The sequence below is a fragment of the Acomys russatus genome, chromosome 19, assembly GCF_903995435.1.
Source record: "Acomys russatus chromosome 19, mAcoRus1.1, whole genome shotgun sequence".
NCBI classification, from domain to species: Eukaryota; Metazoa; Chordata; class Mammalia; order Rodentia; family Muridae; genus Acomys; species Acomys russatus.
This window is the reverse complement of record NC_067155.1, coordinates 41,415,686-41,443,302: the sequence shown is the minus strand read 5'-3', so window position 1 is coordinate 41,443,302 and position 27,617 is coordinate 41,415,686. Positions and strand designations below refer to the sequence as shown.

Below are 27,617 nucleotides of genomic sequence, written 5' to 3'. Positions count from 1 at the left end.
TCTCTAAAATTAATATGATTAATGGGAAAACATTATTTAAACAGACACAGGGATGGGCAAGTATCAAAGGCAGCCTGTAAAATAGACTTTCTGGGAAGAATGGGCCCTTGCCAACCTACTCGGAGGGTTGGGATAAATCCAAAGCTTTTCACTTAATTGACAGATAATGATGGGAGGAATGTGAGATCTCCCGGACATGGCAAGTCCTGGACTCCTCCAGCTCCCTGCATAAACCCCAGTATGAAAAGAACACAGTTTAGGCCATCCAGTTGGCTCAACCAGTATAGGTGCTTGCCGCCAAGCCTGAAGACCTGAGTTCGATCCCGGCACCCACATGGTGAAAAGAGAAATGCGAATAAATAAATAAATAAATAAATAAATAAATAAATAAATAAATAAAAAGAAAAGAGAAATGTGATTCCTGCAAGTTCTCTGACCTCCATACGAGCACAGTGGCATGCAAATATACATACATAATAAATATATTTAATATATGTATATATATAAACATGTATATACACTTTTTTTTAATCAAGAAAAGAAAGGACAAAATTCCCTTTGGAAGACTGTCAAAGAGACTGAGTAATCTCGAAGACTCTAAAATTCATTTAGACTGTGCTAAGTCTGTCTTACACATGGCAAATGCCTTGGCACTGTCCCAAGTCACAGTTAAATTGTGGTCGTAAAGTACAACGCCAATTCTAGACTATCCAGTCAGGTTGATTTCATAAGATAGTCATGCCAAATCCCAAATCGGCTATTTTAAAAGTTAGCCAATGTGGGTCAGAGGTAATGGCACACTCTTGCCTTTTAATCGCAGTACTCAAGAGGCCAGAGTAGGCAGATCTCCATGAGTTCTGGGCTGCCCTGGTCTACACAGCAAGTTCCAGGGGGGTGGGAACATAGCGCAGTCAGTAGAGTGCTTGCCTCGCAAGCCTATCCCCAGCAACCAGAAACCAGAAACAATTACACACCTGTAATCCCAGCGCTGTAGAGGCAGGAAGAGCAAGAGTTCAAGGTCAGCTTTTTAGCTACCTAACGTGCTCAAGCCAGCCTGGGCCACACGAGACACTGTCTCAAAACCAAGCAGTCCATAAGTTAAACAGCTAATTTAAAGTATTTGTGCAGTAATTTGAACTTTTAGGCTTCGTCGGGACAGTGCCTTTTAAAATAATTCCGTGTGTGCATTCACACCCGCGCCGTGCGGTACACACGTGGAGGTCAGAGGACAACTTTCAGAAGTCGGTTGTAGCCTTTTCACCTTCTTGGGATGGAAGTAGGTCCTAGAGCAAGTACCTCCACCTGCTGAGCCAGCTCCGCTGCCCCCTCCCCCACGGCTTCTCTGCATGAAAACCAGGCATTTCATCAGCAACTCCGGAAACCACGCTCTGCCCTCTGGGAAGGTCTTCATATTTCAGCAGCTATTTCCTTAACGACTTTGCCAGTAATTAAGCAAAACCTGGGTTCCAGCTTTTGTAGCTACCGAAGCCTTTGCCCCATTAACCTAGCAGCCAGCTAATGATTAGACAGAGTCTTCGAGAAATATAAATCTCCTGCGCTTCGCAGAGACGCTTTGCATGCGTGTTGGGCAGACACCTTCAACACGCAACCGGCAGTGTGCTGATTGCAGAATCTCTGAGAGAGTCTCAGCTGGGAGGTAAGACCGCAAGTCTGTCCTGGGCATGTGCACACAGGACAGTAAGACACTCCCGTGATTGTGCGTGCACGCGCGCACACACACATACACACACACTTTGGCTGTCCTGCGGCTTGCTATGTAGACCAAGATGGCCTCAAACTCAAAAAGATCCACCCGTTTCTGCCTGCTTAATGCTGGCATTAGACATCTGTGCCACTAACACCTGGCACGTGTCAGAGCTTTTAAAAAGCAATTTCAGGGCTGCCGCCATGGCTCATCAGGTAAAGGTGCCTGCTGCCAAGCCTGATGACCTGAGTTCAATCCCAGTACCCACATGGTGGGCAGTGGCATGTGTGAGCTCCACCCTACACACACACACACACACACATACACACACACACACACACACACACACACACACCAAATTAAATACAAACGTGATAATTTTTCAAATGATTCCATACCGTGCAGCTTCATTCTCCAGCCTTCCTGCACCTCACTCCGCTGCGCCAGCTTCTCTGACTCCTTCATTATTCCTCTTCCTCTTCCTCCTCTACTACTCAGACTCCTCCTCCTCTTTGACAATCTCAAGTAGCCATCTTGAACTTCTGATCTTCCCACCTGCACTTCCTAAGTGTTGGAGTGACAGGCTTGCACTGCCACCCCTGGTTATGTGGTGCTGGGGACAAAACCTGGGGCTTCACACACGTTAGGCAGGCATTCTACCTTCGGAGCTACCTATATCTCTAATCCAAAGTATCACCACCAAATCCTAGCGTCCCGGGAATGGAGAGATGGCTCGGAGGTTAAGAGCAATACCGCTCGGGCTGGAGAGATGGCTCAGTGGTTAAGAGCAGTGTCTGCTCTTCCAGAGGTCCCGAGTTCAATTCCCAGCACCCACATGGCGGCCATCTATAATGTGATCTCATGTCTTCTTCTAGTCTGCAGGGGTATAAGCAGGCAGAGCACTGTATACATAAATAAATAAATATTAAAAAAAAAAGAAAAAGAGCAATACCGCTCTTTGCAGAAGACCTGAGTTTGGCTCCTGCACCCTTCTAAGGCAGCTCAAAACTGTAACTCCAGCTCCAGGGGTCTAACTCCCTCTTCTGGTCTCCATGGGTACCTGCACTCATGCACCCATACACACTCAGAGAGACACAGATACATAATTTAAAATAAAATCTAAAAAACGAACCAAATTTAACATCGTGCCCCAGTTGGTAGAGATGAGCTGTGACTCCCCTCTGACTCTGCTGTTAACATCCCACACCCCAAACGGGACCACTATCCTTTTCTTGTTTGTTTCCATTTGTGTTTGAGACAAGGTCTCAATCTGTAGCACCAACTGGCCTCAATTCATGATCCGCCTACCGCAGGCATCCCAGGTGCTGGGATTACAGGTGTGTGCCGCCACATCTGGCTGTGACCATGATCTTGAGTGTGTTGTCTATCATTTTCTCACATGTTTTCATACCACCTATCAAATGTGTGTATCCAAACCAACACACATTGGTTTTTATGTTTTCCAACTATATGTCAATGAAAGCACCATTCCCCCCACCCAACTATGTGTAAATAGTACACAAATGAAAGTACCATTTCCCCCCAACTCTATGTAAATAGTATATAAATCAAAGTACCATTTCCCCAACTATATGTAAATGGAGGAACCATTTCTACTGCTTACTACCCCTTCACATCCTAGACAGAAGCTAAACTATTTCCTTTAAAAATGTATTTTTATTTATGTGTTTATGTGTGTGCCTGTACGTAGTATGTGCACATGGGTGTAGGTACCTTGAAGTCCAGAAGAGGGCGCTGGAGCCCCCAGGAACTGAAGTTACAAGTAGTTGTGAGGCTCTTGAGATGGGCGCTGGATACTGATTTCTGGATCTCTGGAAGAGCAGTGCACGCTCTTAACTGCTGAGCCATCTCTTCAGCCCCCAACTTGCTTCTTGTGAATATCCAATATTTGTAGTTTTTCAGAGCTGTCAACATCGACAGAATCTAAACCACCAATTAAATTTTTCTATGCCAATTTATCGGGCCACTCTCATACCTGAACACCTGGATGGTTTTTTCTGTGTGTGCAAATGCACATGTTCGTATGTGTATAAATGCACATGTTTGTGGGCATGCATGCATGGGTATGGTTTACGCTGTGCTGGGGATTGAATACAGGGCTTCGCAAAAGTTATGCAAGGACCCTGCACACTGAGCAATATCCTCAGCCCCACACTTTAATTTTGTTTCATTTTGTTTTTTTTTTTTTTTTTTTTTTTTTTTTTTTTAAAGATTTATTTATTTATTATTATGTATACAGTGCTCTGCCTTCATGTACACCAGAAGAGGGCATCAGATCACATTATAGATGGTTGTGAGCCACCATGTGGTTGCTGGGAATTGAACTCAGGACCTTTGGAAGAACAGGTGGTGCTCTTAACCACTGAGCCATCTCTCCAGCCCCTCATTTTGTTTTTTTGAGACAAGGCTTCTCTGTGTAGCCTTGGCTGTCCTGGACTCACTTTGTAGACCAGGCTCGCCTCGAACTCACAATGATCCGCCTGCCTCTGCCTCCAGAGTGCTGGGATTGACCCACACTTTTAATAACAACCAAATGGATCTCTTTGAGCTCTCTTGCTCACACCTCTTCCTTATCTTGTAAAGATTTATTTCTTTATTATGTATACAGTGTTTTGCCTGCATGTATGCCTACAGGCCAGAAGAAGGCCCTATAGATGGTTGTGAGACATCATATGGATGCTGGGAATTGAACTCAAGACCTTTGGAAGAACAGCCAGTGCTCTTAACCTCTCCAGCCCTCCTTTACTTATTTTATTTTATTTAAAAAAAATATTTCTTTATTTTTATTTATAAGTGCTCTATCTGCATGTACACCAGCAGGCCAGAAGAGGGCATCAAATCTCGTCATAGATGGTTGTGAGACATCATGTGGTTGCTGGGAATTGAACTCAGGACCTCCGGAAGAGCAGATGGTGCTGGGCCATCTCTCCAACCTCCAGCCCTCTTCTAAAAACATATATTTAGTTATGTGTATGAGTATTTTGCCTGTACCACATGCATGCAGTACCCCAGGAGGCCAGAAGAGGGCATAGGATCCTTTCAAACTGGAGTTACTGACAGTTTTGAGTTGCTATGTGGGTACAGGGAACCAAACCAAGGTCTTCTGAGGAGTAACAAATACTCTTAACCATTGAGCCATCTCCTTAGACCCCTCTTCTTTATCTTGCTGGGTGGTGGGGGCAGGGGAAATCTAGTTTTTCTAAACACAAAGCTGACCTTTCCAGGCTTTCCACACACCTTTAAATTATCTGGGCATTAGGGTGCACCCCTTTAATCTCAGCACTCAGCAAGCAGAGGCAAGCAAATCTCTGTGAATTTGAAGCCAACTTGGTCTACATAGCGTTCCAAGACAAGGCTACAGAGCAAGACCCTGTCTGTAAATGAATAAACAAGAAAACAAACCATCTCTGGGTGCACACAGTCTGGCCCTGCCCACCCCCTTTGGAGCCCGTTTCCCTATGGCTTCATCTCTTCCCTACATTGATTCTGTAATTCTCACGGTGCTAATTTTTCTTCTTCTTCTTCTTCTTCTTCTTCTTCTTCTTCTTCTTCTTCTTCTTCTTCTTCTTCTTCTTCTTCTTCTTCTTCTTCTTCGATTTATTTATTTATTTATTAAGTACACAGTGTTCTGCCTGCATGTGAGCCATCAGGCCAGTCATTATAGATGGTTGTGAGCCACCATGTGGTTGCTGGGAATTGAACTCAGGACCTTTGGAAGAACAGCCAGTGCTCTTAACCTCTGAACTATCTCTCCAGCCCCTCATGGTGCTAATTTCAAGGCTCTATCTACAATCTGCCTGTGAGCCTTTGCAGCAGATGCTCTCCTTGCAAACTTCTCTCTTTGGCACTCAATGAGAAAGAGTCCTCACATCCTGGGGCCTGATCTCCATACAAGTCCCACTCTTGCACACACACACACACACACACACACACACAACACACACACACACACACAATGTTAAGGTCCCATGCGGTCCCCTCCACACTTCCACAAGGCCACTGTGATTGTTCCTGAATCTCTCTCCAGTAAACTGTGAACCAAGACTTGGCTTGCTGTCAGTTTCTGACCCCACTTAGTCACCTGCCCACAATGCAAGTGTCCCAAGGCCTGCACAATCCAGGACCGGAAACTGCCTCTCTGGAGCCACCCTCAGGCTAGGCAGAGCTTACTGGGGATGGAAATAGAGCCCTTGCTTGTATTAAATGGCCAGAAAGCTCTGGGCTCCCAGAGTCTACCCAGAACAGACTTCCTTTGGAGCCTCCACCCCACCTCTGAACTATATCTGTAGCCACGAAATTAGAAGGACCCTCATTCAGCCTCTACAGGGTTGAGTCCCTGGAAGGTGGCCAAATGCAGCAATGACAACAGGAAGCCAATTTTAGGAGCAATCTGCTTGCAGATGCCCCTCTGGACACAAATCCCCACCTGTCAGGGCTTCCACGAAAACAAACCCTGACCCTGCTATCCTGGTCTTGGCCCTGAGGCCCAACAACAGCTGCCTCCCTGAGTGACCTCTGGTCCTCACCCAGAGACAGCTGCACCAAGTCCTCAAACGGACAAAAATTTATCACCAGCTCCCAACCCATCACAGGTGTGTCCCGGGGCCATCAAGTGGCTTCACAGTGCCTGACTCGGATGACAAGCCAAGGACAGGTGCTGCCTGCCAACCAGCTGGCCCTGGGCTCTTTTGAAGGCCCCCTTTGTTCTCCCTGAAGTCGCCTGGCTTAATTTCACGCGGCAGCCACGCTGGGGAGCTCTGCCTTTCTTGTGCACAGCCTGCAGACGATTTCAGGGGGGTGATGGGGAAACAGACACGCAAGACAAATTCCTAAAGAGTGATGAAGACAGATTCACACTTCCGCCTCACCATAAAGCAGTTATCAATACTACACACACACACACACACACACACACACACACACACACACACACACAGCCTGCATGTATTTATGCACACATAGAAATCACTATGTACATCTCTCTACATATCCATATATAGCACAAATACAAATCTGGGCCGTCTTGGGGCACTCGGTCTCCATGGAGGATGGTTAGGGACTGTCCCTGTGATTCTACAAAGAAATCCCAAGAATAGAGCTGAGGGTTGCCACTGAGTCGCATGCTTGAAGCCAGGTGTGATGGCTCATAGCCTGTTATCTCAGCACTTGAGAGCCTAAGAAGAGAGAATAGCCATAAGTGTGAGGCTACCCTGAGTACACGGTGGCTTCCAGGCCAGACTGAGTTAGATTACAGAAATGTCACTAAATCATACCCTTGTGTGGTGGCGTAAACCTTTAATCCCAGCACTCGGGAGGCAGAGTCAGGAGGAAGCCTCGGGCACGCTGGCCAATCAGCCCAGCTATATCTGGTGAGCTACAAGTTCAGCGAGAGACCACCCTTCAGCAAAGTTGGATGGAAGACCATGGGGGGGGGGTCACATTTTGAATGCCAGCACTAGGCGTTAAGGTTTTTTTTGTTGTTTGTTTGTTTGTTTTGTTTTGTTAAAGCAGATGGATCTCTTTGAGTTTAAGGCCAGCTTGGTTTACATAGTGAGTTCCAGGACAGCCAGGGAGACCCAGTGAGATCCTATCTCAAAGAAAAAGGGTTAGGGTTGGGGATCAACAGACAAAGGCGTCTAATGGTCATGGTCGGTCGTAGATTCTGCCAACGTGACACAAGCGTAGACGTATCTAGGAAGAGGGGGTCTCAGGTGAAGAAGTGCCTCCATCAGATTGGCCTGTGGTCATGTCTGTGGGGCATTTTGTTTTGTGTTTTTTTTTTGGGTTTTGAGACAGGGTTTCTCTGTGTAGCTTTGGCTGTCCTGGACTCACTTTGTAGACCAGGCTGGCCTTGAGCTAGTAGAGATCCTCCTGCCTCTGCCTCCAGAGTGCTGGGTTAAAGATGTGCGCCACCACTGCCCGGCTATTATTTTTTTTTAAAATTTTTACATTTTATTTTATGGACATTGTTTTACCTGTATGTATGTCTGTGTGACGGTGTCAGATCCCCTGGAATTGGAGTTATAGACAGTTATGGGCTGCCATGTGGGTGCTGGGAATTGAACCCAGGTCCTCTGGAAGAACAGCCAGTGCCCCTAAACTCGGAGCCGCCTTTCCAGCCCCAACATTTTGTTTGTTTGATGCCTGCTAAGAGCGTTTCCCCACCATCGTCCTAGCATTCTGATGAGGCTCTGAATCTTTGCAAGGCTCTTCCTGGCTCCTTTTAGGATATGTTGAGCTCTCCAGCCCTGAGGGTGCTGTGTCAGGTTCCCCAGCTCTCCTCTGAACTTCCCCTATCTCCATTTCTCACTGATTGCTTCCCCCCCACCCCACCCCCATCCCACCACCCCTGCCCAGATGTTTCCTTTGAGTTCTTTCAGTTCCACGTTTTCTTGACTTTCCTTAGCTGAAAATGGAACCCTGGTGAAGTGTTTATGTCGTCAGTGAAGTGCTTTAAAAAAAAAAAAATAGAGGTGGCTCAGTGGTTAAGACAGCATACAGTATACTGTGCTTGCAGAGGACCTGAGTTCAGTTCCCAGCATCCACAGCCTATGGCTCACAATCGGCCGTAATTCCAGTTTCCGGGGATCTGATGCCCTCATCTGGCCTCTGAGGGCAGCTGCACTCACAGGTGCACACATATATACACATGAATAGAAAATAAGTCACAGTTAAGAGTTTATTAGAGATGCATGCATGTCTGATGCCCTCTTCTGGCATGCAAGTATACATGCAGGCAAAGCATTCATATACATTAAAAAAAGAAAGAAAGAAAGAAAAAGGAAAGAAAAAAGAAATGCATGCATGGTGGTTAGCCTCAGTTATATATAAATTCTCAAGGAAGTGGCCAATGAGACAGACCTCTCCTCAGAGGCTGCCTACTCCCAACACCTTAGGTTTCTCCACCAACTCCTGCCTGGGAGGCAGATGGCAGACAGCTCACATTTGGTTCCTCTGGATGGAGAGAAAGTTCCAGACTTGCAGTTGATCCCCTTGTTTGCTGCACCTGCTGTGTCCTACCCTCTGCCCACATGGAGTCTCGAGGTTGATTAAGAACAAGCACCGCTCGGTTTCAACAGCTGCAAGGCCACAGCGGCAAAATAAACGCCCGCCTGTTGGCGTTCAGCTGGGGCAGGTTACACCCGAGCGCTGGGGGTTGGATGTGCATGTATTAGGTACGAGTTTATGTGTGTGAGTGCACGCGTGCCTGTGCCTGTGCCTGTGCGAGCAAGTGAGCATAAGTATGTTCACATGTGCACGTGCCTCAGCTGTCATTCCTTAGGCGACACCCATTTTGCTTTTTGAAACAAACGGGGTCTCTTATGAGTCTCTTAAGCTGGCCAACCAGGGAGTCCAAAGGACCCACCTGTCTCTGCCTCTTTACCATGGGGATTATGAGTGTGCGCCACCACGCCTGTTTTGTTTTGTTTGCCCGCTTCATTCTTGTTTTGTTTTGAGACAGAGTCTCACGATGTAGCCCTAGCTGGACTTGGAACTATTTATTTATTTATTTACTTATTTATTTAGGGTTTCTCTGTGTAGCCTTGGCTGTCCTAGGCTCACTTTATAAACCAGGTTAGCCTCGAACTCACAGATATCCACCTGCCTCTGCCTCCCAAGTACTGAGATTAAGAGTGTGTGACATCATGCCCGGCTAAAAAATTTTAAAATTGAGAGAAAAAAATTTTTTTTCACTGATACGGTGAGGTAGAGAAGGAGCGGGTGGGGGATTGTGAAGGACTCTCTACTGCCACCAAGTGTCAGGACACACGTATACATCTGTCACCTCTGCATGCCACCCTGCCCCATCCCGCCTCCGCCCCTCCCCTCTCAACTCTACCTCCCTCTAGAAACAGCAAAACAAACAAACAAAAAGTGAGATGAAGGCCAGTCTGCATCTTAAACAAGGGGTTTATAATTTTCTTTGGGGGAGGGCTGTTTTTATTCTTGTTTTTGTTTTTATGTTTTGTTTTGTTTTGTTTTCTTCTTCTTCTTCTTTTTTTGAGACAGTTTCTCTGTGTAGCCTTGGCTGTCCTGAAACTTGCTCTGTCGACCAGACTGGCCTCGAACTCACAGATATCCCACAGCCTCTGCCTCTTGAAGATGCTGGAACCACCACCCAGCTGGCTTATAATTTGTCATCACATAAATTCTATCTAACTATCTGTCTATCTATCAACGCCAGGCACGGTGGTGCATTCCTGTAATATATCTACCCCACATCTGGCTTTTATCCACATTCCTGCCCCCAACTTTTTCAAAATATAATTTTTAATTTTTTAAACAGTTCTTTCATGTGTATGAGTGTTGTGCCTACATGCAGATACACGCATTATGTGAGTGCCTGGTGCCCCCAAAGCTGAGAAGAGGGCATCGGATACCCTGGAACTGAAATTATAGATAGTGGTGGTCAGTCACCATATGGGTGCCGGAAACTGAACCTTTACAAGGGCAACCAGTGCTCTTAAAGGCTGAGCCATCTCTCTAGCCAACCCCACCCACTACTTTTTGAGACAAGGTCTTGTTTAATGTAACCTATTTTAGCCCTAAATTTGACCTTACTTTTGTTTATGCTGCTCAATCAGGCTGGTTTCGCAATTCCTGATCCTTCTGTCTCAGCCTGAAAAACTGCGTGCATGTGTTCGTGCGTGCTTATGTGTGTGTGTGCCTGTGTGTGTGTGTGTGTGTGTGAGCACCTGTGTGTGTACAACTTGCAGGACTTGGTTCTCTCCTTCCACTCTGTGGGGTATGGCTGGAACGCAGGTTGTCAGGCTCTGAAGTTCTAGATAGCACCACATCACACTCTGCCCTTTCTAGAACACTTCTAAGATGGCTGCTGCTGCATCTTCATCTGTATTTTTTAAAAAAGATTTATTTCTTATTATGTATACAGTGCTGGGTCTGCATGTACACCTGCAGGCCAGAAGAGGGCACCAGATCACATTATAGATGGTTGTGAGCCATCTTGTGGTTGCTGGGACTTGAACTCAAGGACATCTGGAAGAGCAGTTAGTGCTCTTAACCTCTGAGCCATCTCTACAGCCCAAATCTTCATTTTATTATTTTTTTAAGTACATCTGTATTTTTGGCCTTTACACACCTAGTTCCCACCACTTACATTGATATCAATCGTTAAGTCTCAGGCGTTTTCCCATGCCTTCTAGGGTTTCACTGGACACAAGGAGGTTTGGACTCTGTTATTCAATGTACAAAAACTCAGGGTCAAACGGGAGGGCAAGGACTAGGGTGATGGCCATAGATGAGTTCTCCATATTAAGACATGTAAGTTCTAGTTTAAAACAAAACAAAACAAATTAAAAAAAAAAAAAAAAAAAAGCACTGTGTGGGCCAAAGAAAACAAACCCACAAAAGAGACCAGCCTTGGGGACGCCAGTCTGGGACGTCTGCTGTGGCATGGTCTCTGTTTCCCCAGCTTCCACTTCCGCTTGGCTTCAGCTGGGTCCTCCAACCCCACCTGCCCGTGCTGCTGGCTCCCTGCGGCTTCTCTGCCACTGAAGGGCACCACTCTCACTCTCACAAGTAGCTAGAAGGGATTAGTTCCGCCTTCCCAGGCTCTTTCCTCCATTTTTAGGCATTCCCTCACTGTTGTGGTTACAGAAGGCTGAGCCTAGGCAAGCACCCCGTCCCCCACGCTCCCCCCCCCCTTAGTTCTGGAAGCAACTTGAACTCTGCAATCAAGCCTGATTCATCCCTGACTCCTGGCGCCTGGCTGAATGGTGAGCTTGTTGACATTCCAAAAAATTCACTCATCCCAACCCCAGCGGACCTCAGTAGAACAAGCAAAGAAGATGACAAGATGACAGGTCTCCGCCCTCAAGGGACCAGCCAGAGCCTCCCTCCGTGAGAGGAGCATCTTATTTCATACCTGGCACAGCAAGCCTTGAAAAAAAATGGTATCTGTTGGTTGACTGACCTGGAGATTGCCACCAAGAACACAGCCACAGAGGAAAGACAACAGCAAAACCAGTGAGAAGGGTTCCCGGTACTACAGACTCCTTGGCACAGAGAACCCTAGAAATCCCTCCCTAGGGACATGAAGGCTCCAGCTCTATAGAAAGACAATTGCTACTGCCTCACCAAGGGACTGAGAAAAACTGCCATTTTGGTTTGCAATGCTGGGGATGAAACCAAGGGCATCCCATGTGTTGAGCAAGTGCTGTACTGCTGGGCCACGCCCACAGTTCCCCATTGGGGGATTCTAGGCAGGTTCTCGACTGCCCCATCTGGCTGCCCCAGCACAGAGAGGGTTTTTGCTGTTGTTGTTTATTCGTTTTGTTATGTTTGGTTTTTTTTTTTTTTCCTTGAATAGGTTCTTAAAATATCAACAATCAGCTGGGTATTGTACTGCAGGAGGCAGAGGCAGGCGGATTGTTGTGAGTTCGAGGCCAGCTTGGTCTACAAAGCAAGTACAGGACAGCCAAGGCTGCACTGAAACCCTGTCTTGGGTGGGGGCAGGGGGATGGGAATATGCTGTGGTGGTTTATAGTGACTGTCAACTTGACAGGCTCTAGAATCATCTAAGAGCCAAACCTCTTGGCACATCTGTGAGGATGTCTTTAGATTGGGTTAAATGAAGTGACAAGACCCCACCTAACTGTGGGCGGCACCATTCCCTAGGCTGGGGGTGTGTTTGGACTGCATAAAAAGAAGTGAGCTGAGTGCCAGCATTGGTCTCTCTCTGCTTCCTAACTGTGCAGTATAAACAGCTTCCTCACCCTCCTGCTGCCATGTCTTCCCCATGGTGTGTGTGGGGGCAGGGGGGGTGGGGGGAAGAGCCTGTACCTTAGAACAGTGAGCCAAACCCTTCCTTCCTTTCTCTCATTTTCTTTTTTCTTCTTCTTCTTTTTTTTTTTTTTCCTTCCAAGACAGGGTTTCTCTGTGTAGTCTTGGCTGTCCTAGATTTGCTCTGTAGACCAGGCTGTCCTCGAACTCACAGACATCAGCCTGTCTCTGCCTCCCGAGTGCTGGGATTAAAGGTGTGCACAACCACAGCTGGCTTCTCTCTTTTTTTCAATCCTCCTCTTCTCCTCCTTTTTCTTCCTCTTCCTCTCCTCTTTCCCTTCCTCCTCCTCCTCTTCTTCTTCCTCTTTTTCCTCTTCTTTTTCTTTGAAACAGGATCTCTATTCTGTATCTCTGGCTGTGCTAGAACTCACTCTGTGGACCAGGCTGGCCTTGAATTCACAAAGATCCACCTGCCGCTGCCTCCCCAGTGTTAGGATTAAAGGCGTGCGCCACCACACCTGGCCCCTCCTTTCTTTTTTCTTCTTTCCTTTTTTTTCTGCCCCTCCTTTCTTTTTTTTTCTTTTTCTTTTTTCTTTTTTCTTTTTGGTTTTTCGAGACAGGGTTTCTCTGTGTAGCCTTGGCCATCCTGGACTCACTTTGTAGACCAGGCTGGCCACGAACTCACATCGATCTGCCTGCCTCTGCCTCCCGAGTGCTGGGATTAAAGGCGTGCGCCACCACGCCCGTCTCTTTATTTATTTATTTATTTATTTATTTATTTATTTATTTTTGCCCCTCCTTTCTTAATTTGCTTTTGCCAGGCATTTTCTCACATCAGTGAGAAAAGCAACATATGCCAGTCTCTTGATTATCACAGAGAGAGAGAGGGTAAAACATACGCTACAAACACACGGAGACTAGAAATGTTCACTGTGTTAGCCGTTAGTACAGGAAAGGGTATTTGTTTTTATCTTTATTCCCCCCCCAAAGAAACATAAAGAAACATAACCCCGCCCCCCCAATAGTTCTATTTTTAGTTTAGAACCCTTGAGATACAAAAACTACATTGATCCAAAGGGTAAGATTTTCTTATGGTCACTCTGCCCAAGATGGAGCCTGGAGAAGGGGCAGGCGGCGGGCCATCTGCTGAGAGGGAGGCCCAGGAACCCACTCACGAGTGGGATTTCAGGGCTGGTCCCTCCCACCACCCCCCACCACTCCCACCCCCCCTGCCCCCACCCTCCCGCCCCACCCCACCCCTGCTTCAGAGGCATGAGCTGTTTGCTCCTTACTTTCTGTACTTGGCAGTTTGCTTTTTGCCTAGAAAGATTTCAGGGCCCCATCTCTCTCATCGCCTGCTCCTTGTCAACCAGAGGGAGGGGGGAGAGAGGAAGTCAGAGGGAGGGAGAAAGGGAGACAGGGTTTGTTCAAGGCAGGCTCCCCCATGTGGTGCCTGGGGGTCCTGAGGTTGTCGGGGACACCTCCCAAAGCATGGCTCCTCTGAGTATGACAGAAAGGATGCCTGTGTCATCCATCGTGTGCCACAGGACAGGAGTCGGGGGGGGGGTGTCTTGTTTTAGGGCTTTTCTTTTGTTGGAGATGGGGTAGCCCAGACTAGCCTTGAACTCTTGATCCTCCCGCATCAGGCTTTGCATTTGGAGATGGCTGCACGCAGCCACACCCATGCCCAGCTCCTGAGGTTTTTTTTTTTTAAACTGAGAGATGACTGCCTGGAAACAGAAATCTAAACTTCAAGCCCCGGGCTGGTGACAGGCCTTTGAGAAGCACCTGGGACATCTGTAATTAAAACCTTGACACCTGGTCCTGGCTCAGCTCCCAAGAAAACCTGGTATGACTCTGCTCTCCTTCACAAGGGATCGTAAAACTGCCTGGCCCTTCTCCCCCGTGCAGACAGAACACCGTCGGCACCACTCTTTAAATATCTGCGCAGGCAGGCTATATTTAGAGACTATTTGGCCCTCAAAATAAGACTGATTTCCTGTGGCAAGAAGTTCTCAGCGACAGGAGAGAGGCCAGGAGGACTCCGGAGCCCTGGCGGGCGGCTCGGAAGCCAGAGATGTCGGAGCAGCGGTACAGAAACAGGCGCCACCGGCTTCTTCTAGCTAGCTGTCCAAGAGAAAAGAACAAAGCGCTCCGAGACTTTTCATAGTCATGCCGGAGAACTGCTTGCTGTGTGTGTGTGTGGGGGGGGGCTACCTGGGTGAGAAGCCAAGTGGAGGACAGCCCTCTAGCAAACAGGAAGTAAGTGTACTTACTCCTTCATTCATTCATTCATTCATTCAGCCAAGCGTGCATCTGTTCACTACTCATTTACACAACCCTCGTGCACGTACTCATTGGTTCATTTTCTCACCCATTTACACACTTAGCCACTCATCAGTCACATTCATCTACTCAACCACCCATTCATTCAGTCACTCAATCCCTCGCTCGTTTACACACTTAGCCGCTCATCAGTCGGGCAGCCACTCACTTGTCCACTTGCTCCTTTACTCGTTCCCTTCAGTCATTTATTCAGTCACTCCCTGTCTATGCGCTAAACATTCATATTCCTTCATCCACTCAGTCACTCATCCAGCCACTCAAGCGCTGCTCACTAACCCATCCATTCTGTGACTCATTGACACAACCGTCAACTCACTTGGTCAAGCACTCGCGTCCTCACACTCTCACTTAGTCACCCACTCTATTTACTCAACAACGTCTTCACTTAATCATTCATTTACTCAAATCAATCATCCAGCCACTAATCATTTATTCTATCACCCCCCTACTGAGCTACTCACACCCCCACCCCTATCCCCCCACCCCCACCCCGGTCAGCCGTTCAGCTGTCCCCCATGCATTCATCAGATCCACCCTCTCATCCTTCCAATCACTCCTTAACAAAAACACATCTTAATCGCTCCTTAGTAATGCTAATTACTCCTTAACAGAATGCATCTCTTCAGCAGTCCTGTGTGCACGACCCTGTGACCTAAAGCTCTATGTCACAAAGCAGACAAAACACAACAGGGCTCCCTAGGCGCCCTAGGAGAGGTGAAGGGAATCACTAGGGGACAGAGGACAACACCCAGCATGGGCTACAGCTGTGGCTACCCCTCTTCAGTCCACTCAACAAGCCCATGTGTCCACACAACAGTCTATAGCACCATGAGGGGCAGGAGAGAAACAGAGCTGTAAACTAGACATGGTAACGCTTCTTTGTAATCCCAGTGCCCAGGTACCTGAGACAAGAGAATCTCTGTGAGCTTGAGTCCAACCTAGACTCTATAGTGAGACCCTGACTCAAGAAGAAAAAGAAGAAAGAAATCGGGAACAAAACAAGGGTAGATCGCACAGGGCCCAGAGTGGCACTCCTCATGGTCACACGATGTGGGTGTGGTGGCGGTACACGGTTGAAATCCCAGCTTTTGGAAGGTGGAGGCAGGAGGGTCGGGAGTTCCGAGACATCCTGAGCTGGCGTGAGGCGGGTGGAGAGGAGATCGGAGCTGCACCCTGTCTGGTGCCTCTGACCACGTGGGGCTCTGCTGTTTCAGGGGGAAAGAGTCCATGGTGGGAAGGGGCCACATGTCCACTCAGCCCTTGCTGCGGACTTGGTAGCTCTTCAGAGGTACCTTTAGCTCTTCAGAGGAGTCGCCGAAATACCATGGGGTTTACCCAGCTCCCCTTCCACATTAACCATCCTCTTCTGTACGAGCACGTCAGTCGGCCAGACCACGCACGACCCTCACCTGGCTTTCAAGCTGTGAGGCGTACTGCTCACTGCTTCCCATCTCACCATCTGCCCAGCACCGTGCTCTTTCTGCTCCAAAATGCAACCCAAGATAATTGTACCTTTTATGAGCATCCTCCCGCCTGACAGCTCTTCGGCCTCTCAAGGTCTTTCACAACCTTGCACTTCTGAAGAGGCCTGGTCAGGAGGAGTTTTGCATGCATTTTTCTAAGGGGACACACAAGCTTGTGTGTGTGTGGCGTGGTTGTACGTGTGGTGTATATGATGTGTGTGTGTGGTATGCACGTGTGATGTGTATGTGGTGTGAACGTGTGTGTGTGTGGCTTGTGTGTATGTGTGTAGTGTGTATGTGTGGTAGTGTGTATGGTTGTATATGGTATGTGTGTGGTGCGTGTGTAGTGTTTGTGCATGGTCTTGTGTGCAGTGTGTGTGGTTGTGTGTAGTGTATGTGTGGCCGTTTGTGTGGTGTATATGATGTGTGAGGGATGTGTGTGGTACATGTGTGTGTTTGTGTGTCAGTGTGTATGTGTGTATATGCATATATGTATATATATACACACATGTATGTATATGCATGTATGTATACATATATGTGCGTGTGTGTGTGTGTGTGTGTGTGTGTGTGTGTGTGTGTGTGTGTGTGTTGTATGTGTGTATGCCAGAGGACAATGTCCGGAGTGTTGACGTTCTCTTTCCTCAACATTGGTTCCAAGATCAAACTCGGGCAGTCAGGTCTGGAAGTTTGGAGACAAGTGCCCTGACACACCGAGGCAGCTCTCCGGCTCAGGAGGCACTCTCCAAGTGCATGCTTCCTCTGTAGTTAAGCCTACGAACACCCGAACATTCCGGACCTCCACCACAAGCCTGGGTAAGTGTCAGGGCACAACAGGACATGCCTGGGGGCTCTCAGTCTTGGATCCGCTTCCTGTCTCCCAGCCTGCTTTCTTCTTCACAGACATTCCATCCTACTTCTATCACGACACTGGGGTTTCCCACCCACTTTTAAAAAAAAAATAGCACAACTTCATTAAGAGATTTTTTTTTCCCCCTTTAAATGTTAAGTAAATTGGACCTGTAATCCTCCGACCTGGAATTGTATCAAAGAATGTGGTGGCCCAGCAGGGGGGAAAATTTTCCGAATGGACCACTGAATTGTCCTTTCAGGATAAACTTCTGGGACCGTGTGCCAAGTGAGGAATTCCAGGGTCTGATCTGTGGCCATGATAAGCTCACATCAAATAGCATGGGTCCCCTGGGGTCCCGCAAGGTGGTTTGTCTGTGAAGTCGGGCTTGAGAGTCACTGTGAGTCTTGCCTGGGAACATGGCTTACGCCCTAGCTTTGTCCCCCGCCCCCCCACTTCACCTTTTTAATAACATTTCTTTGTGTATTTGGGTGGAGCACATATGCTAGTCAGGGGACAACGTTCTGGAGTGGGGTTCTCTCCTTCTACCACGTGGGTCCCAGGAATTAAACTCAGGTCTTTTTTTTTTTTTTTTTTTTTTTGGTTTTTCGAGACAGGGTTTCTCTGTGTAGCCTTGGCTATCCTGGACTCACTTTGTAGACCAGGCTGGCCTCGAACTCACAGCGATCTGCCTGCCTCTGCCTCCCGAGTGCTGGGATTAAAGGCGTGCGCCACCACGCCCGGCTCAAACTCAGGTCATTTTGTTGTCCCAACCTTGTTCAATTTCCATCACTAACCAACAGCCACAAACTCAACAACATACGACACCTATTACTGGCCTGGAGAGATGGCTCAGAGGTTAAGAGCACTGTCTGCTCTTCCAGAGGTCCTGAGTTCAATTCCCAGCAACCACTTGGTGGCTCACACCCATCTATAATGTGATCTGATACCTTCCTCTGGCCTGCAGATGTACATGCAGGCAGAGCTCTGTATACATAATAATAAATAATAAATCTTAAAAAAAAAAAAAAAAAGAAGGTAGACAGAAGTCACAAATGAATAGAAGCCAGAAACTCAAAGCACCCTTATAACAAGGTCATTCTGTGTGCGCATTCCCAGGTGACATCTCCCAGATGCTCCCAAGGCTCATCCACAGCTCTGGCCTCTCCAGCCAGGGCTCCTCTCGGGAGCACGAGCCATTCATCCGGGCTGAAGGAATCCACTCCCCAGGCCTTGCATTTTCCTTAGACACTTCTCCTCCTTTCGAAAATGCCACCACCTGAGCCTTGTGCGTTTTACCAACACCGGTGCTTAAGTGGCTAAAGCTCTCTGCTAAGTGCTGGGCCAACCACAATAAAACGATAAAGGAAAAACTTGGGGACCCCTCGGCGTCTGTGGAAGGTATACAGAAGAATGAATAGAAGCCAAAGACCACACGCAAAGTGCGGGTTAATGACGGTCTCTACTTCCTGGCTCCCAGCTATGGCAGTACCAGGAAGCTGCAGGCAGGTACGTGACTCACGGGTCATTGGCTCTCTGTTCCCAGATGCTTTGGAGAATGCTTTTGGTGAGGCTGGGCCTGAGATAGAACCTGAAGCAGCTGTGGACAAAGGGCAAGTCCCTACACACAGCTCCCTTCTCCCTGGGCAGAGTTCTCTTTTCAGTTGTTGTTGTTTTAATCTTTTGCACATTGAGATATAACAGAAATACAGCTGTGTATGGCAGTACACACCTGCGATTCCAGCGCCTGAAAGTCAAGGTCACCTGGGTCACACTGTATGTTAGCCTGGGCTAATGCAGAAGTCAAGGACAGGGCTGGGAAGTAAAGTGCTTAGCTCTGCAAGCACAAATACTTAAATTCAACCAAGAGTGATGGCATATGCTTGTAATTCCTGAGACAGAGAGGGGTAGAGCCAGGCAGATAGATTCTTTTTTTTTTTTTTATTTCTTTTTTAAAGATTTATTTATTTATTATGTACACAGTGCTCTGCGTAGGTATGTGCCTACATGCCAGAAGAGGGCATCAGATCTCATTATGGATGGTTGTGAGGCACTATGTAGTTGCTGGGAATTGAACTCCTCTAAGTTTTCTTCAGCCTCTTCACACACATAAATAAATAAATAAATAAATAAATAGAGAGAGAGAAAGATTTTATGAGGCAGAGGAGGGGAGATGGCTCAGTGGAAGGTGATTACTGTCATGCCTAATGACCTGAGTTAGATCCCAGGACCTACATGGTAGAAGGTAAGAACTGACCTTTGACCTCTACATGCGCATACATGCATGCATGCAAATTAATTTTTTTTGAAAAATGTAAAGACAGGCATGCTGTTGAGAAGGTGGAGGTAGGAGGAGGAACAAGGAGTTCAAGGTTATTGTCAGCTACGTGGAAAGTTGGAGGCAAACCTGGGCAGCAAGGGAGATACTGCTTCAAACAAAATAAAACAAGTAACATACATGATCAGGTTCAGAGCTTTCCTGTGCACTCTTGGGCAAATCTCTTAGCCTCTCATACTGTACTGGGAAAAAGGCCACAACCACGGGTTATACGATGCACTTTATTTAAGTCAGTGGCCCAGAGAGCTTCTATGTAAATGTGGCTTTGGAGTCAATGTCACCATCACTGAGTCACAAGCAGAGCTGGTGACTTTCATGGCGCACCCTGGCTTCCTGGCCTGTCTCACCATCGCATGAGCAGCGGGAGCGGCTGTGAGTCCATCCAAGAAACACATGCCTCTCTCTCCCGCTGTCTGAACCACAGGGTCTCTCTCCCCTCACTAGTATCAGACTGTACTAGGGACGGGGTTCCTCCCTGCCTGCCCAGTCAGGAAAAACAGGAAGCAGCCTCCACCCTGTCGGGAGGTGGGACTGACAAATTCCCTATGCTAGGTGGGCAGTATTCCAGGCCATCAGAGCTTCTGGAAGCAGCAGCAGACAGACTGGCCACTGGCCCACTGCACCGGGCTGAGCCGTGCCACACCCACAGCTCCTCCACACTGCACCTAAGGGAGTATGCAAGCCAGTGACTGGGGTATGCAAGGCAGCCCTGGTCTGCTGCCTTGAAAGACTGGCCAAGCAAAGGACCTTTAGGGGGCCCCAAGAGGGTCGTGGAATCTGTCCTTTGGGTCCTATGGCTTCCTAAAGTGCAATCCCAAGGGTTCTGAGAGCCCTATGCCTCTAAGCCCTGGTCCCTACTCCCCAGACATCCAATAGATGAGAAACATCCAATAGAGCATTTTAGAGCTTGCTAGAAGTATATATGTTAAGGGTCAAGAGGGATCAACAGGTAAAGTTACTTGAGCCAAACCTGACAATCTAAGTTCAGTCCTCAGGACCCATATACGTGGAGGACCCATATACGTGGAGGAGAGAACTGATTCCAAGTTGTCCTCTGACCTCCATACAAGCACTGTTGCTGGAGTGTACACACACACACACACACTAGAAATATACGTATTAAGCAGAGCAGTGATGGCGCATACCTTTAATCCCAGCACTTGGGAGGCAGAGGCAGGCGGATCTCAGTGAGTTCGAGGCCAGCCTGGTCTATAAAGCGAGTCCAGGACAGCCAAGGCTAACACAGAGGGACCCTGTCTCGAAAAATAAAAAAAGACCAGCACCACATATGCCTGTGATCCCACAACTTAGGAGGTGGAGGCTGGAGGACTGAGATTGTGAGGCGAGCCCGGGCTACAGGAAAGCTTGTCTCCAAAAATGAAGAGGAAAGAAGAAAATGAGAAAAAGAAACAAGTATCTTTTGAGTATGGAGGCCTGCTTACAGCTTCATAAGCTGAGACATTTGACAGCAAGAAGGCTCTTCAAAGATGGCTTCTAGCTCTCATTTTGAAAGCAGCACAGTAGCACAGTCAGACTTTTTCTCTCTCAGAAGAACCAGCTCAGGCTACCTAGATGTGAGGCATCCCTTATCCAAATGTTCAGAATGTCTAGGGCTGTGGCTCAGTGATAGAGCACCTGCCTAGAATCCCCCAGTGAGGGGCTGGGGGTGTGGCTCAGTGGTAGAGCACCTGCCTAGAATCCCCCAGTGAGGGGGAGGCATGGTTCAGTGGTAGGGTTCCACCTCTAGCACCAGAAAAAAGGAAACTAGCATTTTTCCCTTGGGACAAAAGCACTTTTAGGTTTTGAACAGTTTTTCATATTGTGGACATCTGAGATATTTTAGGAACCAGGGTTGAATCTAAACACAAAATTTAGTTGTTTCATACATACCTAGTATACATAGCCCGAGGTGACTTATTACATTTTGAATACATTTCTTTCCTTGTGTCTGTGTGCACGCGTGTGTGTCGATGAGCAGGCACATCATATGTGTATGTATGTGCATGAGAAAGCCAGAGGACACCTCAGGTGTGGTCCCTCAGGAACCGCTCACCTTTTTTGTTCCAGACAGGGTCTCTAATTGGCCTGGATCTTATAGAGTAGACTAGGCTGGCTGGCCAGTAAGCCCTCGGGATCTGCCTCTCTCTGCCTCCCACCCAAACACTAGAATTACAAGTGCGTTCACTAGATTTTTTTTACCTGGTTTATAGAAGGTTGAACTCAGTTTCTCGTGTTTGTTGGACAAGCACATCACCGACTGACTACCTTGCTGCTTTTTTTTTTTTTTTTTTTTTTTTTTGAGTCTTTCCTGTAGCCCAGGCTAGCTTGGATCCCTCAACTCCAGGCCTCAGTCACCTGAGCAGCTGGGATCGGAAGTGTTTGCTATGGACACCAGCTCTAACGGTGAATCTTTTTTCAAGATTTTGATTCCTTAGTTATGTGTATGTTTGTGCGTCTCTGTGTATGAGATATAAGCACAGTGCCTAAGGGTGTCAGAAGAGGTCACTGGGACCCCTGGAGCTATAGTCACAGAAGGTTGTAAGCAGTCCAAAGTATGTGCTAGTGACCAAAATCTGGCCCTTTCTCAGAAGATGGAGTGCAATTTCTCTAGCGCAGCCCCCACACCCCGAACCTGTGGCTAATCTCAATTGTCACCATGATATTTATAGTCATCTAGGCAGAAATGATTATAAATCATCTCAGTAGAACTTGAGACTCTTAGCATCTCCTAGGAGACATGCCGGTGGGCTTGGCTATGCCAGTGTTCTCAGAATTTGCCTGAGCAGAGGAGCGAGACCCAGCCTGAATGTGGGCAGCACCATTCCCTAGGCTAGGGTTCTGGACCACATAAAAACAGAGAAACAGAGCTGAGCACCAGCATCCTTGTCTCTCTCAGCTTCCTGACTGTGGCTGCAATGTGACCAGCCGCCTCGCGCTCCTGCTGTTATGACTTCCCGTGACTTCAGTTGCTTTGGTCAGATACTTATCACAGCAGTGAGAATATTGTACTTGTTTTGGGTTTTTTTTAGATAGGGTCTCGATACGTTGCCCACGTTGGCCATAAACTCCTGGCCTTCATTCAATCCTCCTGCCTCATCTTCCCGAGTACCTGGCAGTACAGATACAAACCACCATCTCTCTCTTCTCCGACTCCTTAGGATTGTCTGTCCTTCAGGCACCTACCTTCTACAAGGGTCCCCCAATGGAAAATGACACTCACAGCCAACGCCCCCCCCCAAGAGGTGACACAGGAAGCTAGGATGTGGGCTAGCATAAATGTTATCAGAGGTTGTCAAAGGACTGGGTGCTATAAAATAGCTACAGTTTGTTTTCCTCTCTCTCTCTCTCTCTCTCTCTCTCTCTCTCTCTCTCTGTGTGTGTGTGTGTGTGTGTGTGTGTGTGTGTGTGTGTGTGTGTGTGTGTGCGTGTGTGTGTGTGTGTGTGTGTGTGTGTGTGTGTGTGTGAGAGAGAGAGAGAGAGAGAGAGAGAGAGAGAGAGAGAGAGAAGAGGTGTGGGAGGGGGTATGAAAACTTTTTTTGAGAAGAGGTGTGGGAGGGGGTATGAAAACTTTTTTTGCAGGAATGCCCAAAGTTAAAACACAAATTTCCCTTTGTAAAAAAAAAAAAGGGGGGGCCCAGTTCAGAAGATATGAGAAATATAAACACACACAAACTCTGTTGGACATTGAGAGAGTGAGCGAATGGCAGTCTCTCCTTCCCCTTTCGGGGTACAACTACCCTACTTTCCCTCCGAAATAATAAATGGCTCCCGGAGGTCTCAGAAACAAGAGGTGGGTTAAAGTCCCGTGGGGTTTGTAAAAAGGCTTTCTGCTTTCTCTGCACAGTCCGTTTACAGAACACACGGGCCCTCTCTGTCTCTTCTATCTTTCCTACTCACAGAACATGACAGGGGACGACCTGCCTCTGGCAGAAGAAGTCAACTGGATCTTCAAAGGAGTGCTCGGAGAACCAGAAGAGAACAAGGAAATCTATAGCCTCGGCAGTGGGATCCGAAAGGTTGCACTCTCAGAATTGGATTTTACATACAGATGAACTGATGACTACACCCCCACCCCGACCCCAGCGCCTCATGGCTCAATTTAGTCCAATCAATACATCAAGCATAAAAGCTTGAGGTAAAAGCGGATAGTGGCTGTTTGTTGATAACCGCGATGGAATTTTGGCCATCTGCCCTAGTCAGACCAGACAAATAAGGCGGTCGGTCTGCTTAGTAGCTGTCAGGCATATTTTGGAGGGTGAAAACAAAGCCTCAAATCAGGATTCTGAGTATCATTGGACAGCTAATATCCCGCCAGACACGCAAGGAAGGGTCTGACAGTCCAAGTGCCTCAATTCCGGCCCCAGACTGCACACCTCCCCATTCCTCCAATCACCCCCGGCCTCGTCACTTTCCAAGTTGAGCCAACTTCACATTTCCTACATTCCTTCTCATCACGCAGACCCCTTCGGCCCAGCCTGAGGCCAACAGACGGGGCCGCTGAGAGACAAGTAAGAAGCACAGAAGAACAGGACGCAGAGGAGTGAGGGAGAAGTCAATACAAACGTGAAGTGATCGAGATCCATCCTTCACACCCCTAAGTCGGTGTCCCCATACTTGCAAAAAACCAGGAGGATCCCAAGTACTTCTCCTACCCAGGAGTATCCCCTTCCACCAGTCCCTTTTTGATGCCTCCCTTGGGACCCCTCATGGAACACTCCAGGTCCGACCTCTCAGTCGCACGGATCTGCAGGTCCCTGGGGTGCACCCAGATCCCCAGGCCAGCAGAGATGCCAAGGTCCCGAACCTCCGTGGGACTAGTTCCGTATCGCAAGAGGATTCTGATCACACCACCATGCCTAATCCCCTCCAGAGCCTGCAAGATCCTCATTGCCTTCTAAGTCTCTCCAGCATCCTGCATCGCTCCAGGTGCCCAGGGATGCCCCGGGGGTACCCAATCCTCACCTGAGTCCGCTCGAAGCTCTCGCGCTCTGCAGCCTCCATGCCAGCACCGACCCCGCGCCGGCTCAACACTTTGGGCAGCGGGTTGGGTACCTGCTTCATAGAGCTGGCCATCCGATCCATGTTGCCTGAGTGAACAGAGTCAGGGGCCCTCGGGCCGCCCCGGGATCCCCGCGGTGCCTCCTGCCCCGCCCTACCCGCGGGGATCCGGCGCTAACGGAGACAGATTCCGTCTTCCATTGGTTGACGGTGCCGTCCATCTCCCTCAGGACCCACCCCATCTCTCCAAGAGGCTTTTCCCCACGTGCCTCCTCCCACTTCGGAGGCGCTCAGCTCACTTCGCGGGCTGGCCCGCCTCGGGGCAGTCGGCATGCTATGACTGGTCTGAAGGTTTGTCCATTATCATTAGTAGGCAGGACCTGGTGGGCTGCTGTCCCAACCTGCCCTCTGAGGCTCCTCCCCATGCCTGGTGCACCGCCTCCCGGACCCCTGGACGCACTGTGATTGGTCTGAATACTTATCTGTCATCACAGCCGGGCTGAGCCTGGAGAGCTGCCCTAACCTTCTCTCGCTGGCTCCACCCTACATTCCTCCCTCCTCCTTGTCGTCTTCCCCGCCCCATAGGACCAAAAAAGCACCATAATTGGTGTGAAGGCTTGTCCGTCATCATAATGGGGCAGGGCCCAGCTGCCTGTACCAGCCCTTGCTGACTCCACCCTACTTCGAAGCACCACCTCCTGGGCCCTTCACAGCAGCCGGTATCTGAGCGCTAAGAGCAGCGGTACCGCAGGCGCCACCTGTGGCATGGAAAAGCCGAACCCGTGAAATATGCCCGCGTAACTCTCACCCGGCTTGCCAGGGGAACTCCGCGTCAGTGAACCGGGCTTTGGCAAGTAGCAATCTCTTCCCGGTCCATCTTATCTCTGCCCTTTCTGGAGGATCGCAGACCTGGGTCTCCAAGTCCTGGACTGTATCTCCGCAGAGCTTTTCAAACTTCGCACCATCCACATCTTACCTTGGTAAAAACCGCGCCTCCCACCCCACCCCACCCCACCCCACCCCGTCCCCTCCTCGGACCCCGCTCCCCCCCACCCCCCCTCCGCCACACACACAGATGCTATCCCACTCCTCCCATCCTGCTCCGATTTCAGCCAAGGGCACCCACAGGCTAGGACTCAAAGAAAAAAAAGTTACATATTCTTCGCTAATAGAACTGTTAAGCATTGAATGACTTGGTGATTCTATCCATCTATTGATGCAGTAGAACCCAGGGTCTCACTTGTGCTAATTAGGCAACGTTTTAATTAATTAATGGCAGCATCGAACTCATTGTGTAGTTGAGTCTCTTGAATCCCTGATCCTCTGGACTCTTTCTCTTAAATGTTAGGATTAGAGGCATGGACTACTGTGCTTGGCTTTTCATAATGTGTGTGTATGTATGTACCTGTGTGTATGAGTGGGACTCTTTTCACGCTGAAGTGCATGACCTGTGGACGTCAGAAAGCAAATCGGATTCCATTTTCTACTGTGTGGGTCCCAGGGATCCGACTTGGGTGGTCAGGCTAAGTAGCAATTTATACACTGGGCTAACTCACCAGTGAGGCTCTTTAAAGACAGTAAGCCAGGTGGTGGGGGCGGGGGGGGGGGGGTTCGGCGGCGGGGGGCCTTTAATCCCCGGGAGGCAGAGGCAGCAGCTCTGTGAGTTCAAGGCCAGCCTGGTCTACAAAGAGAGTTCCTGGATTGCCAGGACTATTACACAGAGGAAACCCTGTCTCAAGAAACAACAACAAAACAAACAAAAAAGACAGTGTCTCAAGATGGGCGGTGGTGGCCCACAGCTTTAGTCCCATCATTCAAAGGCAGAGGCAGGTGGATGTCTGGGTTCAAGGCCAGCCCGGTCTACAGAGTGAGCTCCAGGACATCCAGGCTGCGCACAGAAACACCCTGTCTCAAACAAAACAAGACAACAACAACAACAAAAAAGGACTGTGTTTCACTGAGTAGTCTAGACTGGCCCTGAACTCCCAGAAATCCTGCCTCAGTCACTTAGATTACAGGCATACATCTGTATGCCCATGGCCCACAGATCCGCCAGCCTCCCTCCCACAATGAAAAAGGTGCTATGAAAGAGGGGTGTGTGTGTGTATGTGTGTGTGTGTGTGTGTGTGCGCGCGCGCACATGCTTGCTCGTGCACTCACATGTGCATGGGTACCTGCATGCATGAACGCACACATGTGCACATTGAGGCCAGAGGCTGACGTCAGGGATCATTCTCCATCACTCTTGTGTTTTGCAAGGAGGTAGGGGCTCTTGTGAAAGCCAGAGGTTATTGATATGGCTAGCCGCACCAGCCAGCTTGCTCTGGTGTCCCCAAGCTCCTCCTCCTGAGTTCGGAATTTCAGGCAGCCCACCACATCCAGCTTGCACAGGATCCTAACCCTGATGATACACACACACTCGATCAACAGCAATTGGTTTAGCCACTGTGCTGTCACCAAAAGGAGTTTAATCTGAAAATGCCAGTGATTTCTTTGAAATTAGGAAGCTTGAGTCAAAATCCACATTTGATAGAGGCATAAAAGAGGGAGAAAGCAGAGCCGGGCGTGGTGGCGCACGCCTTTAATCCCAGCACTCGGGAGGCAGAGGCAGGTGGGTCGCTGTGAGTTTGAGGCCAGCCTGGGCTACAAAGGGAGTCCAGGACAGCCAAGGCCACACAGAGAGACCCTGTCTTAGAAAAAAAAGAAAAGAAAAGAAGGAGTAAGCAAGCAAGACGTGTGCATAGTTGCACACACCTGTAACCCTAGCACTCAGGGAGGCAGAGGCAGGCGGAACTCTGTGAGTTCGAGGCCAATGTGGTCTACACAGCAAGTCCAGGACAGTCAAAGCTACACAGAGGAACCCCGTTGGGGGCCGGGGTGGGATGGGCGGGAGGAGGAGTAAGCATTTGCAAGCACGGGGGAGCCACTGAAGGCTTTTGATGTGCACAATAGCATTTTGAGCACCAAGTTACCCGGCCTAGATGGAAGTGAAGGATCTGAGGAGGTAGTGTCAACAATAGGCCAGTGTCTTAGTTAGGGTTCCTATTGCTGTGATGACACACCATGACCAAAGGCAAGTTGGAGAGAAAAGGGTTTATTCAGCTATTCAGCCTACATTTCCACATTGTAGTCCACCATTGAAGGAAGCCAAGA

General features: G+C 48.6%; 1 protein-coding gene across 1 annotated transcript in view; it reads right to left on the bottom strand.

Annotated features, from left to right (window-relative positions):
* The window catches only part of Hip1 (huntingtin interacting protein 1), a 118,100-nt gene extending 93,446 nt beyond the window's left edge, over positions 1-24,654 (bottom strand). Inside the window, exon 1 of the mRNA XM_051162135.1 lies at positions 24,429-24,654. Within this exon, the coding sequence (XP_051018092.1) occupies positions 24,429-24,548 (120 nt within the window). The 5' untranslated portion in view covers positions 24,549-24,654. The remainder of the gene's footprint in view (positions 1-24,428) is intronic.
* Positions 24,655-27,617: the final 2,963 nt, after the last annotated feature.